The 14347-nt window shown below is 39.5% G+C and overlaps 1 protein-coding gene across 4 annotated transcripts in view; it reads right to left on the bottom strand.

Annotated features, from left to right (window-relative positions):
• The window catches only part of COP1 (COP1 E3 ubiquitin ligase), a 125450-nt gene that overhangs the window by 85883 nt on the left and 25220 nt on the right, over positions 1-14347 (bottom strand). For all 4 annotated transcript variants that reach the window (XM_053950679.1, XM_053950680.1, XM_053950681.1 and 1 more), the window contains 4 exons: positions 13890-13966; positions 8872-8929; positions 5276-5390; positions 1713-1848 (listed from right to left, as the gene is read on the bottom strand). In XM_053950679.1, coding sequence (XP_053806654.1) covers positions 1713-1848; positions 5276-5390; positions 8872-8929; positions 13890-13966 — 386 coding nt within the window. The remainder of the gene's footprint in view (positions 1-1712; positions 1849-5275; positions 5391-8871; positions 8930-13889; positions 13967-14347) is intronic.

The raw sequence follows: 14347 nt of genomic DNA, 5'->3' as shown, positions 1-14347 counted from the left end.
AAAAATTTCTCAAATGCTTTGATAAATAAAAAGCATGAGCAGGGGAGAACATTGACATGGAAACCAAGTTATTTTTCACTGAAATGCATTTAATTATCAGTTCTAGGACTGGCTTGTAAGAAGGCTTCACTGTATCTTCATTATAACAGTAACACACATACTTTTCAAACTTATATTTCACCCAAGAATTAGAACATCTTCAAACATGAGTGTGATTTACTGTCCTTCCAGCATTTTCTAAGCAAATACCACAAAAATGCTGCTCCTGCAGAATGTCAAGGAGAAGAAAGGGCAAAGGAACAAAATCCAATCCATGCTGAACTAGTAGTTGAGAAAGTTTGTCTACATTGCAGTGAGATTCCCATCTGCATTTCATTGCAGTTGGTGTGAACCCAATCAGTGCAGGTTAAATATACGTCAGATTCCTGATTACTGTGCTCTGACCTCTGGCTAAGTCGGACATTACACATTCCTGCTACATATTGCAGTAGTCAAGGAATCAATGCTGCTTTAAACAAAATCTGTGCTACACAATGCCTCCAATTTCTTCAATAGTGTAAATTTCTTGGGGTCCCTCACCAAACATTCAATCTCTTCTGTCACTCTCCGTGTGGCCCCTTTGGAAAGCACTAGATGGAAAGTCAGAAAACCCAAGTTTCATCTATCTATCTTGTCAACATAACGTTTTTTTCCAACACTTCACATACAATCTCTTTATGTTTCCCGCTCCCCATATATTAAACAGGGATGATACTACTTCTCTCAAGGGACTGCTGTGAACAAACATTTAAATTAGTGAAAGGTGCTTGCAAGAAGCTCAAACAGGTCCTGCACTGTGCTATGCAGAGATGATTTCCTAGCTGAGATATTCCATCGTTTTTTCCACCCCAATGAGCTCCAAAAACAAACTACCACAAATAAGCAAAACCCCCAGGGTGGGGAGAAACCAGCTTAAGGTTAGAGCTGTGGCAATTCCTATCCTCTTCATGTGCTCTCTCATAGCCTGATCCCTAAGGGAGCTGGTTCATGGAACTGAACTAGAAGAAACTGATTCTGTTGAAAGACAGTTGAAAGCATTTCACCAGCTATATGTCAAAATGGGTCCACAGGAGGCTCAGATGAGCTTCAGCAGCAGTACAGAGGACATGACACCCCTGCACAGCTGAGACACAGAGGAATTGTTGGCGAGAACGAAACTGTTGTATTGGCTTTATCCCAACCACCCCTCACTAGTGTTCAGCATTACAAACAGCTTCCAAAGCCCAAGACTTCAAGCAATCACAGGTAAAAACAACTCAGCTTTTTAATATTTGCCATTGTGACCGGATCGACCAACAAAATGTAAAATCAGCACATATTCTTAAGACTACCAAATCAGATGGCTGGTTTTTGAAATGCTAGAACTGCATCACTTACAACACAACTAAGCTAACATGAAGACAACAGGCTTTGTACAACAGCTGCTGATACTGGCACCTCAGAGGTTCCGGATTTGGTCTTGACCAACACCAACAGGAATAAAAAGTACTACTGAGGTACCTGAGTGCCTTCACAGATCAATGACAGTCACAAAATCGTCACACACTGGCAAAACTGTTTTTGGGAAATATGTATTTTTTGGCATATATACCAACAATAACTTGTTTAATATGGGTTATTAACTCAGCCTCAGCAGCCCACACCCCCATGGTCAGCACCACAGTGTGTCCTACCTGGAAACTATGCTGGAGCCATTGTAGAGGTCACTGGCGTAGGACAGCGTTGCCAGCGGTCGCACAGAATTGTAGCGCGTGAACTTGGATAGACACTCCTGAAATTCATCCAGCTGGCTGGTGGTTCTGCTGTCATCTAGGAAGAGGCAGCGACATTGGAGGGGGCAGAAACAGAGTAAGAAGGTAAACTCAACAGTAAACACAAAAATCAAGATAATGTCACCATGTGATGCTTGTTATTTGGGGAGCATTCTTGGTCAAAACCAGTCTTTCTCTCATCTCCAGCATTCTCTGAAGGCATGGTGAGCTTTTCAGAACACAAATGAAGTCTCTCCACTGCAATGCTGGGTGAACCTACTATGCTGAGAATCTGCCTAGAAGTCAAATACAATTTTGTAAGCTCATTTATTTTACTCACATTCAGAGCCCATGGGTCATATAGACTATTAACAGAAAACTTTTAAGCCTGTCAAAATGCACTGTAAAGGACATGTCTAGCTTTCAACAGAGGTCAAAGTATATTCCTTTCCCTCTTCTGTTACAGTATGTCTACATTTGGTGTCAATTACATTCAAAATACTTTTAGTAAAAAATATTTCTCTTGTTATTCCAAAAGCAACAGAGCTAAGGGAGAATCATTTCAGGGCTGGAGAAGGAAGATGAGCATGAAACCAAAAGGCTCCCTGTACTGGAAGTTTTGTGAAAATTATGACCTTCAAGAGACAAGGTGAAACTGAGCCAGCTTGAATAATGATGATAAATATTCTGTGGGAAATGGAACAGTTTACTACAAAAGTTAAAAGTAAATTGCCGTGCAGATAGTTGAAAGTCATTCATCGAGTTCTCAGAAGTCCTAACTTTTCTTGGTAGGAATGTAATTTTATTTAAATAATTTTAAATTTTAGTATTTTGTAAATAAGGAAAAATTCCTAACTTACAGCGATGCCTCATAGGCAAATCTGGATTCCCAATCCAATCATGTATCCACAGCCAAGCATTAAGTAGCATCTTCAGGCTTCATAATGACCCCCAAATTTGCAGCGATTCTCATAATCCTTTCTTTAATGCTTCCACCCTCACTTTCTTTTTGCACCAGTGCATTTTAAGAGAACTACAGCTAACACTGCTGGTTTACAGGTGCTGCACACCTTGTCTCCCATTCCACCCCAGCATCCACTGCAACAGCAGAGGAACCACAACACACACACACACACACACAACAGAAATGAAATTCCACCCACTAGTTAAGTTAGCCTTATCAGCAGCATAAGGAAACAACAAGATCCATTTATTAGAAAGGCTTGGAAATACCAGGGTGAAAAAAAGAGAGGTTGATTTATAAAAGCAAAATCCAGCTGTGATTTCTTATGGGAAAACACAGAATAATAATTTCTGCACTCTGGTAATTTCTTGCCATCAGAAATTGTTATCTCTATACTTACAAGGCATTTTGAAGTGTCCCTCATATGCCCTGTTTAATGTTTGATCATATAAAGGAACAGTAAAGGCTAGTAATTAGCATGCTTAGGGGTACTAGCAAATACATTATCCATGTTAGAGGGATGAAAAGGTGCAAAATGAACAAAGTGCTGCTCTAAATTAACATCATCAGCACCTGACCACTACAGGAAACAGCTTGAGAAGCAACACAAACATCAGTCAGGGCTTTTCTAAGACTCTCTTCTCCTTTGGCTATTTGATAGGGACAAATAGCTGCTACCCTTCTATTTCCCTCATTTAGAGATCAAGCACACATCCCTCCTGTAATTTATTCTCCATGTGTGCCTGGAAAACCGAATATTATTTCTCAAGACATTTTCCCCGTCAAAGTGCAAGGCCATTTGATAATTACAGTAATGTTATGTCTCCACTCCCTATTCAAACAGTCAGAGGCACTTCTTGCAAAAAGCTTTAAATCCACATTAAATCCCATTTAAAATGTGTCAAAATGCAGCAATGACATAGAAGAGGAAAACTTAATCAAGTATCATAGGTTATCCCTTATTTAGGAGAAAACGTGCACTTGCAAATCCTCCGCTCTTGTTGCGACTGACACATACAAATACAAAAAACCAATTTCACTGCATTCATATTTATAGTTCCAATTATGAAGAAGAATGCTTTCTACAAGGGATTGCTGGGAAGAGCCTCATTTGTTATCCTTGGTTAATAAGTTTTATTTTTACATAAACACAGTTATGCATCACCAAGACAGCTCTGCATGAAAACATCTCAGTGTGAGCTGTGAAGAAGTTCATTCTGCAAAGCACCTGCTAGCACTTCACAGGGATCTGGCCGGACACATGCAACATGTTTCTCCAATCTTTCAGATATTGAAGTAACCTCCCAACATGCTGCATTCCTTGTTAAAATCATTTTGCTGTACACAGTGAGAACTGGGCCAGTCCACGCTCTCAAGTAGTTAGAAGATATAGATACTTCTAAGAGTGAGCTCCTCTAAGACATGCTACAGCCTTTATATTTGGAGCCATTTATTAATTAACTTTTAAAATTATTTTTAATTTATTTAGAGAGAATAAATTCATGGAGAAGAAAAAAGCAGAAGTTTCTACCCCAGCAATCCTGCTTTGGGAGGTTGGTCCTTGCCTTCCAAGGTTATAAGTAAAGATACTTTGCTGCAGCAACCTGTGCTTGGTTTCCTCTCATCCCTAAGTGGTGACTCCCACCCCCTGAGGGGCTGGCTGCTTTCCTTGCAGCCTGTCACATTCAAGATGGGCTGCAGCTCAAAGCTTGGTGCTACAAATCTCTTGCCTGCCAGAGTCCATTGCCTGAAGCTTTTCTTGCCAAGATGGTTTCTCCTCCAGAGGGGCTACAGAACAACCTTCCTTGCCCTGAAGACACAGTTATTCGACCCTCTCATTTCTTAGGAGAATCTTGTTTGTAATTAAGACCCATGCATCCACTAGGCAGCAATTACTCTAGCTGCTGTCATAGTGTTACTCAATTATGAATGAAGCAATCTAGCAATTTTGAAAACAGCTTCTAATTCTACAAAACAAGCCTTAAATCTAAGGTGTGCCCCATGGGACAACAGAACTGCAACACACTCAGCTTCTATAGTCCAAACCATTTGTTAACCAAGACACAATCTAGATAACAAAGGATAACCTCCACATGTCCTCTTGCATGCTAAATACAGAAGAATGTATCCATTTATGTTTATACCTCTGTAGCATTTCAATAGCAATGCTTTTAACTACTGGGCTTATACCTCATTTAGTGGAAAGACAACTCAACCACTGCTTTCAGGCATTTTCATCTTCAGAACAGGCACCACAGAAATTGTTTATTGTGGCTGTTGCCCTTCACAGTAAGGGATTATAAAGCAATACACGTGCCCCTCCGAAGTGACAGGATTAAGTTTTCCAAATTTAGCAACTTCAAAGGTTGGTCAAGAATAGCAAAATGGGATGATCTGAGTAACACAAATACGTATAGCCACATTCTCGTGCAAGGGAGAAGAGAAAACTGCTCTCTCAAAAGCAAAGCTTTTCTGCAAGAGGTACCTGCCATCAGAAGAGAGAGACCACATGAGAACTCACCCGAGACACGAGTCATCCTGGTGGAAAAATAGCACTGCTCTAGGTCCTCAAAGTGAGCTGTGAGGCGCTTGCGTCGCGAGGCCAGTGTGCTGTTATACCACGGCTGCTTTTTGGTCTGAGTGGAGAAGGGACAACACTTCAGAAAGTTAAAAGCCAGGCCTAGGTTTCACTTCTATAGATTTTACTCAATTATAAGCAATTATACAATAGGTCAGAAGCGTAAAATGACAATAAATGAAGAATCTTGGCACTGTCAACAATTATTTTTTAGGGTCCTATGCTGTACCCTTTAACATAACAAAAACTAATTCCTGCTTTGAGACAGTTTTTGTTTTCTGAACATTGGTAAATTTAGTGATTCTGGCCTCACATACAGGACAGGCAATCCTAAACCTTGAGGAGTCCTGTCTTACATTTATACAGACAGACAGCATAGGCCAACTTCCAGCTTCACAAATCAAACAGACTCTACAAGAAATACTCCCCAGATGCTTGGCAGACAGCTCATTAAAAGAGAAGGAAGTGTTTATTTTAATTAGTTACTGAATTACTTCTTTTGAAGCAACTCAGTAGCTCTCTGTAAAACTAAGCAAATACAACAGAAGCAAAAGACAGCATGAAGTTCAAAGGTTAATTGAAAAGAAGTTCCTGAAGCTCATCATTAAAGCTATTCCCCAACCTACCCAAACAGTAATAGTGAGATGTAGGAGCAAAGGATTTAAACTACGTGAGTAATCTTTCCTGCAGGAGCAAAGACAGAAAATGCAGTACTCACCATTTTAATCACGAGTCATGAACAGGAATGAAACCCTCTACTACATAAGAAGCACAGAGAGCTCCTTGCTTTTCTATTTAAGAAGTCTCACATACCACATCCTCAAAGCTAAATTTTATAAGATTTAAGAACCATCAAGCTCCCTAATGAACAACATCCTTGAGCAAGTACAAGGCCTGTAATGCTACTCAATGGCACTAAAACCCACTTCGTGTACAACTCCCCCTCAATCCATGCAGGGGAACAGCCTGTCCTCATTACAGCCACCCACCAAGGCAACGAGAACAAAATAAGTTTACAGCCCACTCCAATTTTGTTTGTACCTGTATGAAAAGCAATCTAACATTTTAGGAAAAAAGCAAGCCTCAAGCAGTGAAACCTCCAAGCCACCACTTCCCACGCACTGACAACCTGGCTCACACTTGCCTGTGACAGCACCCATGGTCTTCACAGCTTGTTTCATCTCAAAAGCAGCCCCAACCTCAACACACAACACTGGGAAGTGCTCCTACATCAATACCTTTCAAGTACCATTTTCTAAAATTTTACATCTTTAAAAAACTCTTAATAGAACACTTCTATAGACTCTTCCTATAAATTTCTGTGCACCAACCTCCAATATCTCCAGTCGTTCTCAGCACATCAGTAGTGATTTGGGCTCAAGACAACTTCAGGCACTGAGCAATCATTCCCATCTCAAGTTAAGGCAAGCTGCCTGAACCACGATGAGTGACACAACCCAACCCCAGGCCTGATCTGCCAGATCCCAGTCCACACTGAGATGAAATCCATCAGGTAAGTATTTGCCTGCTGCCTCCCAAGGAAGACCCCTGTGGAGGAGGTCTCAGGCTGGCATGTGGCAACCCAGCTGTGCTGAGAACCAAGCAAGGGGCACTAACCCACAGTCATCAGAACACCCCCAGCTAAGCGTTTCAACCTGCTCACGTTTTGCCAAAAAACAGATATTCTATTTTCTAATAGAAAATAGATAATAGCCTGATCCCTGACTTCAACAGGAGGAAAAAAATCAGAAAAGATACCCAAGCAATTTTTATTCAATGGCTAAAACAACTATGGTTGCTCTAGTTGAGGATATCAGTTTGGATGCCTCTGTTATCAGGAGTGATTTTACTGTCTGTACTTTATCAGATACTCTAAAGAGTCCTCTAACAACTGTGAAAAAGCTTCTTAGCTGCACACAAGCTCCTTATTTCTAGCAGAAAAAAGGTATTGCCATTAAATACTATCCACAGAATTCCCCAGGGCCTAAGTGACTTGTCCACTATTTGCTTCTGAAGCTCATGTTCTGGAAGAGAACTGCCCTAGAGCTTTGTGGTATATAAATTCTTCCCTAACATGTTTGTGGGCAATGTAATTATATTGAGAAAGGAAAGCTTTGCAGTCTATCCTAGATAACTCTTACTGCCAGCAGTGCCCAATATGTGATTTTTGCCATGACTGACAATTAGGGAAAAACCCTACAATTTAATTTATATTATTAAAACTCTTTTTATGGTAAAGTCTTGCTGAAATTAGACTACCTTTGAACAGAAGTGTTTAACTTCAAAGTTCTGTTTGAACTCCCCATCCAAACATATATTAAAGTTTAATGTGAAAATTTGTACTTGAGAGTACAGATCTTACACTCTTGAGGACAAGAAATCACATTTCAGGACAAAAAAGATTATTCTCACACAAATAAGGCTGTCATACAGAATGACTAGAAAGTCTAGGTTGTTTGTTTTGTGAGCTCATAAGCAGGGCTTATGTTATTAATTTTGGCTTTGAAATAGGAAGCACTGAGACAAGTAATGTCGCTGGAGAACAAACACACTGTAGCACATCAGAGTCCTAAACATAAAACCCCCATCTACATTACACCTGCCCTCTGAAATGTGGTAGAACTGTAACTCTTAGTTCAAGCAAAAACCTCCACACTCCAGAGTAGTAGCAACAACAAGCATTTTCCCAGATGAATAGATGGAATTTTCTAATTATCAATTAGTTACACAGCTGTATTTAAACATGTATGTGCCCAAGTCTTTTTTTTTTTTTTCTTCTTTAAATCAAGTAAGATCCAACAGCACTTGGACCTTTTAATTTACCAGTTTCATGCTGGTGTGTGTCAGGGATGGTCCACCACCACCACAGAGCACCCAAGGCACAGCTGGAATGTGCCCAACAGTCCATCTGCCCAAATGAAAACTGGATAACCTTTCTGGAACTGTGAGCTGGATATGAGTGTCACCTCCGCAGCCCAGCTGAATCCCTTCAAGGTTCTAGACTACAGAAGTGCTGTTTGGAATTTGGGAGGCTCTGTGGATAAGACAGTTTGGAGGCTGCCTATCAAATAGTTCCATTCTATATGTAGCTTTTTACCCTCTATATGAATTTGTAATGTTTGTAAAAGGCCCTGGTGAGGACAAATGATGTAACTGTGCCTGGAGATTCTTTGTTTTGAAAGTTAAGCTTGATCTACAGCTATTTAAGCCAAAGGAAAGGGTCAGGGATTTACCTCCCTTCCCCAGTGCTGCCTACATGGGACATGAAAAGCAAACCATATCCCCTCTTCCATGGAAGAGTCAGCTTTAAGAAAAATGTCAGATGTCTAAAAATACATTACACCAAGTCTCTCTCACACAACTGAGCACAGTCATTCCTACAACTGCAGTTGCCCATACAACCAGTTAAAAGCCTTTTCAAGGCTCCAGTTGACCAGTACCCTGGAGATGGATGAAGGTGCACCTCAACCCTGCCTAACCTCCACATTCACCCTCCCATCCCCCCCCATATAAATGCAGACATTTATATATGATCTTACCTGAGAACTGCCACTGAAGCCTGGAGGCTGGCTGTACTCAGTGGAGTCAATAATACTACTGCAAAAATAAAAGAAATAGTCTGCTTAAATCACTGCACAGCCATCCTTTATCATTTTTAACCTGTTTGCTATTCCCCCCTTGACACTCTGCAGCATACTCGCCTTAGAAATCCATTTTACAGACAGGGAACACAAGGCTTTATTTTGTTTGGGAGTTTAGGAGAGATTTTTCTTTTTTTTTTTAAACAGTTTTCCTAGAGCAGAATGCTGTCACACACAATTACGTGTAGTGCAGCCAAATAATTTCTAATTAGAATGCAAATGTGTATCTTTCATATGAAATATGCAGCACAAGACATTCTGAAAATAACATGCTACCACTGGTTTTCAATTCCTTAAAAAAAAGAAAGAAAATAGAGAAGTCAAATGCTCTGCATTTGAACCAACGCTGACAAGGGAAAAGCTAGAGAAATCAGTGTAAGACAGACACTAGTTTAAACAGACAATTAAGGAAATACAGAAATAACCTAAAAAAATATATACTGACAGCCAGGATTACTATTATTAGAAAACACTACACCATATTATAGTATCTCTAATGGCACAACATACCTTTTGCATCACTGTTTTCAAAACACAGCACTGACATGCAAACTCAATAGAATTTAATTTTCAAAACTGCAAAAAGATCTCCTGATCCAAGCAGAAAACAGGTGGTTCAGTGCTCTTCGACACAGAGGCAAAAAATTCAGCTCCCACAGTAAGACACCCAAGCCAGACAAAAGCACACTTGTCACTCAAATTTCATATACCTCCAGGACAGGTAAAGATTACCATACAAGGACACAATTTTATTGCTTATGCAGAATACATTATGAAAATCACCATGATTAATTTATAAAAAAATCTTTTAAACTGCTTTGTTTCTGCTATGTCATTTGACTTGGACAGAGAAGAAACTAGCTGGGATCATTGTTCTCATTATTCTCAGTCTTTCCTATGAGATAACCTCAGATTTTAAGCATTGCCTGGGAAAGCTGAAGGTTTCTTTAAAAGCTTCTAGAACACTGCTGTAGGTCTTAGTTTTGTCAAAGATAGTTTTACCAATTCCTGTTTATGTAGCAGCTGACAGAACTTATGTGTAAACTTTAGAATCTCGGTCATAAACAAATTGGTTTGGTTGAAATGCAGGGCAGGGCACCTTAAGTTTGGAAGAATGAACCAATGGTATCAGTGCTTAAATATTTCTCTGAATGTTTTCAAGCTCCCTTGGAAGTGGAGGGAAGTGGAAACAGAAGATGAGACATAACCACTGATGAGACTAAAAAAATTAACTTGGAAAATGAGATCGACTGGACTTCTGTTCCAGGCAAAACAAAAGCTGCAAACAAAGAAAATCTGAGGGATAAAAATGATTATTTGCAGAAGCCATTGTAAGGGAGAAAACAGCAGAGCCATTTCAGGCATGGCTGAGGACAAAATTAGAATTAGAATTAAATTAGAATGTGGCTGCATGAAATAATGAAACATGGACAGCAGATCCTGCCAGAACTGCAGGAATAACACATTCAGCTAGAAAGCAATGAAAAACTACTCCACTCTGAGACAGGTACAGAGGCAATTAACAGCAGAACACGGACTTGGAGTGTCTGGTCTCGTTTTGCTGCAGGTTGTCTGGTGATGTAAAGCCTTCAAGAGTGTAGACATCATCTCCCTAACCAGAGCACAAATTCACAGACATTTCTGTGCTGTGCCCATAGCTGAGTTAACTCATATATGCTTGAATGTTTTTCCTTTCAATAAAAGGGAAGCAAGTAATCAGAAAATTACAGTACCATCCAACTTTTTTTAAAGGATGTAACATTAGGTTCAGTTTGGAAATTCAGCTACACTCATATGACATTTAAAAACACAAAACAACAAACAAGGCAACCCACAGACTATAAACCCCATTACAGGGATGGAGGAGGTAATTAGAACAAATGGAGAGGAAGGAGGATCAGGATTTCAATAACTGAACCAGAGTTACCAAGCAACTCATTTCTAGATCAGAATTTTCCTTCAGACCCCTATTAGTGATAGCTTGTTATTGCTATTAGTCCTGGATAGCATCACAGAGAAGTTACTTATTCCTACCTTCTGTTTGCACCATTTACTGGGAGCAGAAATAACACACACACCTGTTCAGAAAAGCCATACACAGAACTATTTGTTCTCTTCCCTTATTCTTCCCCTCTTGTTCTCTATTAGTGTACAAACCAAGCAATAGGCAACACTGTAAACAAGCACTGTGCTATTACCCAATTTAATGTTTCATCACACCCTGCATAGGCACAAGAGAAAACACGTGTTTCTTGCAGCCAAGGATGTACTGAACATCATAGCTGTGCTAGGGTTTTTTGCTAAAGAGCTTTTGCAAGAAGCTGGGGGAAGGCAAAGTAATTTCACATTTTGAAGATGTTAAAAATGGGGAGGAAAAAAGCTACAAACAATGAAAAGAAACATAAAATTAATGAAGCAAGTGTGTGATTTAAAGGAAGCAGATGAATATGGGCAAGTCACCAGAGACCAGATAAAGCTGAATTCCAAAGAACTCTATTTTCTTGAACTTTAAATTCAAAGGCTAAAGAAGCTTTCTTCCTCTCAGCACTAGTCACTGATAACCTTGTACTATTTATAAGGCACATTACTAAAGTGTTAAACAATTATATTTCATTAGCAGTGTGTTAAGTATGTTAAGTTATATTTCAATTTAAATACACCACTTTAATTCACTGATAGGCTAAAGAGCCTCTGCAAGTTCAATATCATTTTAACATGGAATTGAATCCATCCCAAACTATATTTGTATTTCACTCTTAGGGGTTCATGGCATCTCTAAAATGCACTCTGGAGATTAAATATTTCAGTTAAGAGAAAAATCAGCATATTTCATATCAGCTGTTCTGCAGCATTCTTGCCAAGGAGGAATGTTGTTGAGATATTCTTCAAAACTTAATGTTGAAAATAAAATTAGTTTCAAGTGGTAGACCTTCCTGGAATCTAACTTATGGTAATTCACACCAATGCAATTACTTGAATTATATAAAACTGTCAAAATGGGGCAGGGATAGAAGGAGTAACTTCTGGGAACAACTGATGCCTGTTCAGGTAATGCCTTCATACACTGATTTCTCTTCTACCACTCAAGGCTACTTCTTAACACAGGAATGTCACCAAGAAAAAGATAAGGGGTCTTCTAAAGCAGAGAGAAAAAGGTAATCCCACATTCCCTAGAAATCACCTAAATATCCTATTATATCAGACCCCTGGCATACTGTATCAGGGGGAAAATTCCAAAATTCAAGACACAGCCAAGATGACCCAGGCAGGCAGGGAAGAAAGAGCCCATGGTCTCTGCACCCATCATGGCTCCATCGCACTGCCCCCCAGCAGACCCCAGGTGAAGCACGTCAATCCAAAGATCACTACAATTCTTTCTGATACTATCTTGCATCTTCAAATGCAAGAATTGAGATTGACTGACCCCTAGGACATGAAATAAATAGGCAAAAAGGAATATTAAGAAATTCTCAGTAGACTGAAGCCAGTGTAGCTCTAACTGCAGACTGTTCCCCCCTCAACTCTTTTACTAAAACTCCTGGGCTTAGAATGTTATTCCAGCCTTCAACAGATAAAGTTCTTTGGGGGCTTGTTTTTTAGCTTAGCTCAAGTAATAGAGATACATTTCTACTCATAAGTAGAATCTCCTGTTAAAAAGAGAGAAAGGTTTCTAGGCCTGAAGGCATCCAACATCTAACAAATTGATGTTGCCCAAACAGTGCTCAAGTTTACCCCAAGCATATCTACCACAGAGTAAAACCAATCTATTTAATAGCCAATAACCAGAAAAGCAGTAGAACCTGACAAGAATCTCATCAGTTTCACAAAAGTGCTTCTTGGCAAAACAGCAATACTCCATATCAAGAAACAAATCTGTACCTAAAAAGAATTGAAGAAGCAGTGAAGAACTGAATTAGAAATGCTGTTCCCATCCATTGTGATCATATTCCTGTCCTTTCCCTCAGGGACAGCCAGAGCTACATAGAAATATCAGAGATATTGGTCTCTGTGCCCAGAAATAGCATCTTGGTAGGAAATTCCAGCCAATATTGCTGGGTTCCTCACCAGAGCACTGTGTCTAAGTCTCTGTAAGGGAAGAAATCTGATCATTTTTTACTCTGGGCTATTAGGTTTAGAGCTGCTAACCGCAAAAAAATCTACCAGTACAATTTTATAACAGAAAATGACAGTTTAGAGAACTCTACTTCTAAGAGATAACAGAGATGATCACTTAATAACATAACTCGGCCCTGTTGAAATTAGATAAAAAGACACATCTGTAAACTAGAGCACTTCAAACTCTGGCACTTACAACTTGGATACAAGAAGCATCTGCAGTATTATCATCAAGAAACCAGACTATGCAATATTCCAGACAAAAATACACATGAAATTATGTTATTAGAAAGGCATTTCATTAAATCAAAACAGACAGCCGATAAACAGAATCAATAGGCTGTACACTTCAAATTCTAATCTGAGCCCATACCTTTAGCTATCCATGCTGATTAGGGAAGCCAGAGAACTCCAATATCATACAAAATGAAGACCTTTCATATGCCAAGCAGAACAGCACAAGGTTCAGAAAAGGTAGCATATAAATAATAGTAATATTTTATTCCATACCAAAGGCTTATGATTCAAGTTTACTAATTCACATGACATTTAAAGCCATCAGTTTTCCATGGCATCTTATTCAGAGCAGATTTTTAATCCAAATGCAGGCTCAGGTGGCTTTTTCTTCACTTCTTTGTTCACATAAAGTTTATAGCAATTAGAAACACAATAGGAAAATACCGTACAGCACTCAAAAAACAGTTTTGCTTGTGTTTCAGGCACTGCTTGGAAAGCACTAGCAAGTAGACTGCAACATGTGCAGCTTGAAATCCAAGTTGAGCTGCAAGCTCCATACCTACCTGTGTGAAGGTGAGGGAGCCTCAAACTGTGGCACTGTGCTGTCCTCACTGACTGGGGAGTACAAGCCACTCATCTCCTGAAACAGAAAGCCATGTTACATCAGAGCTGACAAAACATGTCTAATACATGTGTTTACAGAATACTGCTGCTTTTCCATGCAGATAACCAACTGACTCTACATTTACTCAAAAAAAAATCTTAACCTATACCTGAGAAAACACTGATTTTCTTCAATTTTTTTTTCAGTTACCATTCAGAATGGGTTTCAAAAATCCTACACCTGTTGTGCTCTGTGCTTCAAGAGTGGCAGTTTTGGAGCTTATACTCCAAAAAAACCCAACAGATTTGGTTATCAGCCAATTGCCTCTGACACGTCTCCCTTAAACGTGGCAGAACAAGCAAACTGTAACTGCATTTCTGAGATATGTCCAAGCTTATCTAACAGCCTTCACAACTG

The sequence above is a fragment of the Vidua chalybeata genome, chromosome 9 (genome assembly GCF_026979565.1).
Source record: "Vidua chalybeata isolate OUT-0048 chromosome 9, bVidCha1 merged haplotype, whole genome shotgun sequence".
Taxonomy (NCBI): domain Eukaryota; kingdom Metazoa; phylum Chordata; class Aves; order Passeriformes; family Viduidae; genus Vidua; species Vidua chalybeata.
The sequence above is the reverse complement of the archived record's forward strand: the minus strand, read 5'-3'. Positions and strand labels throughout refer to the sequence as shown.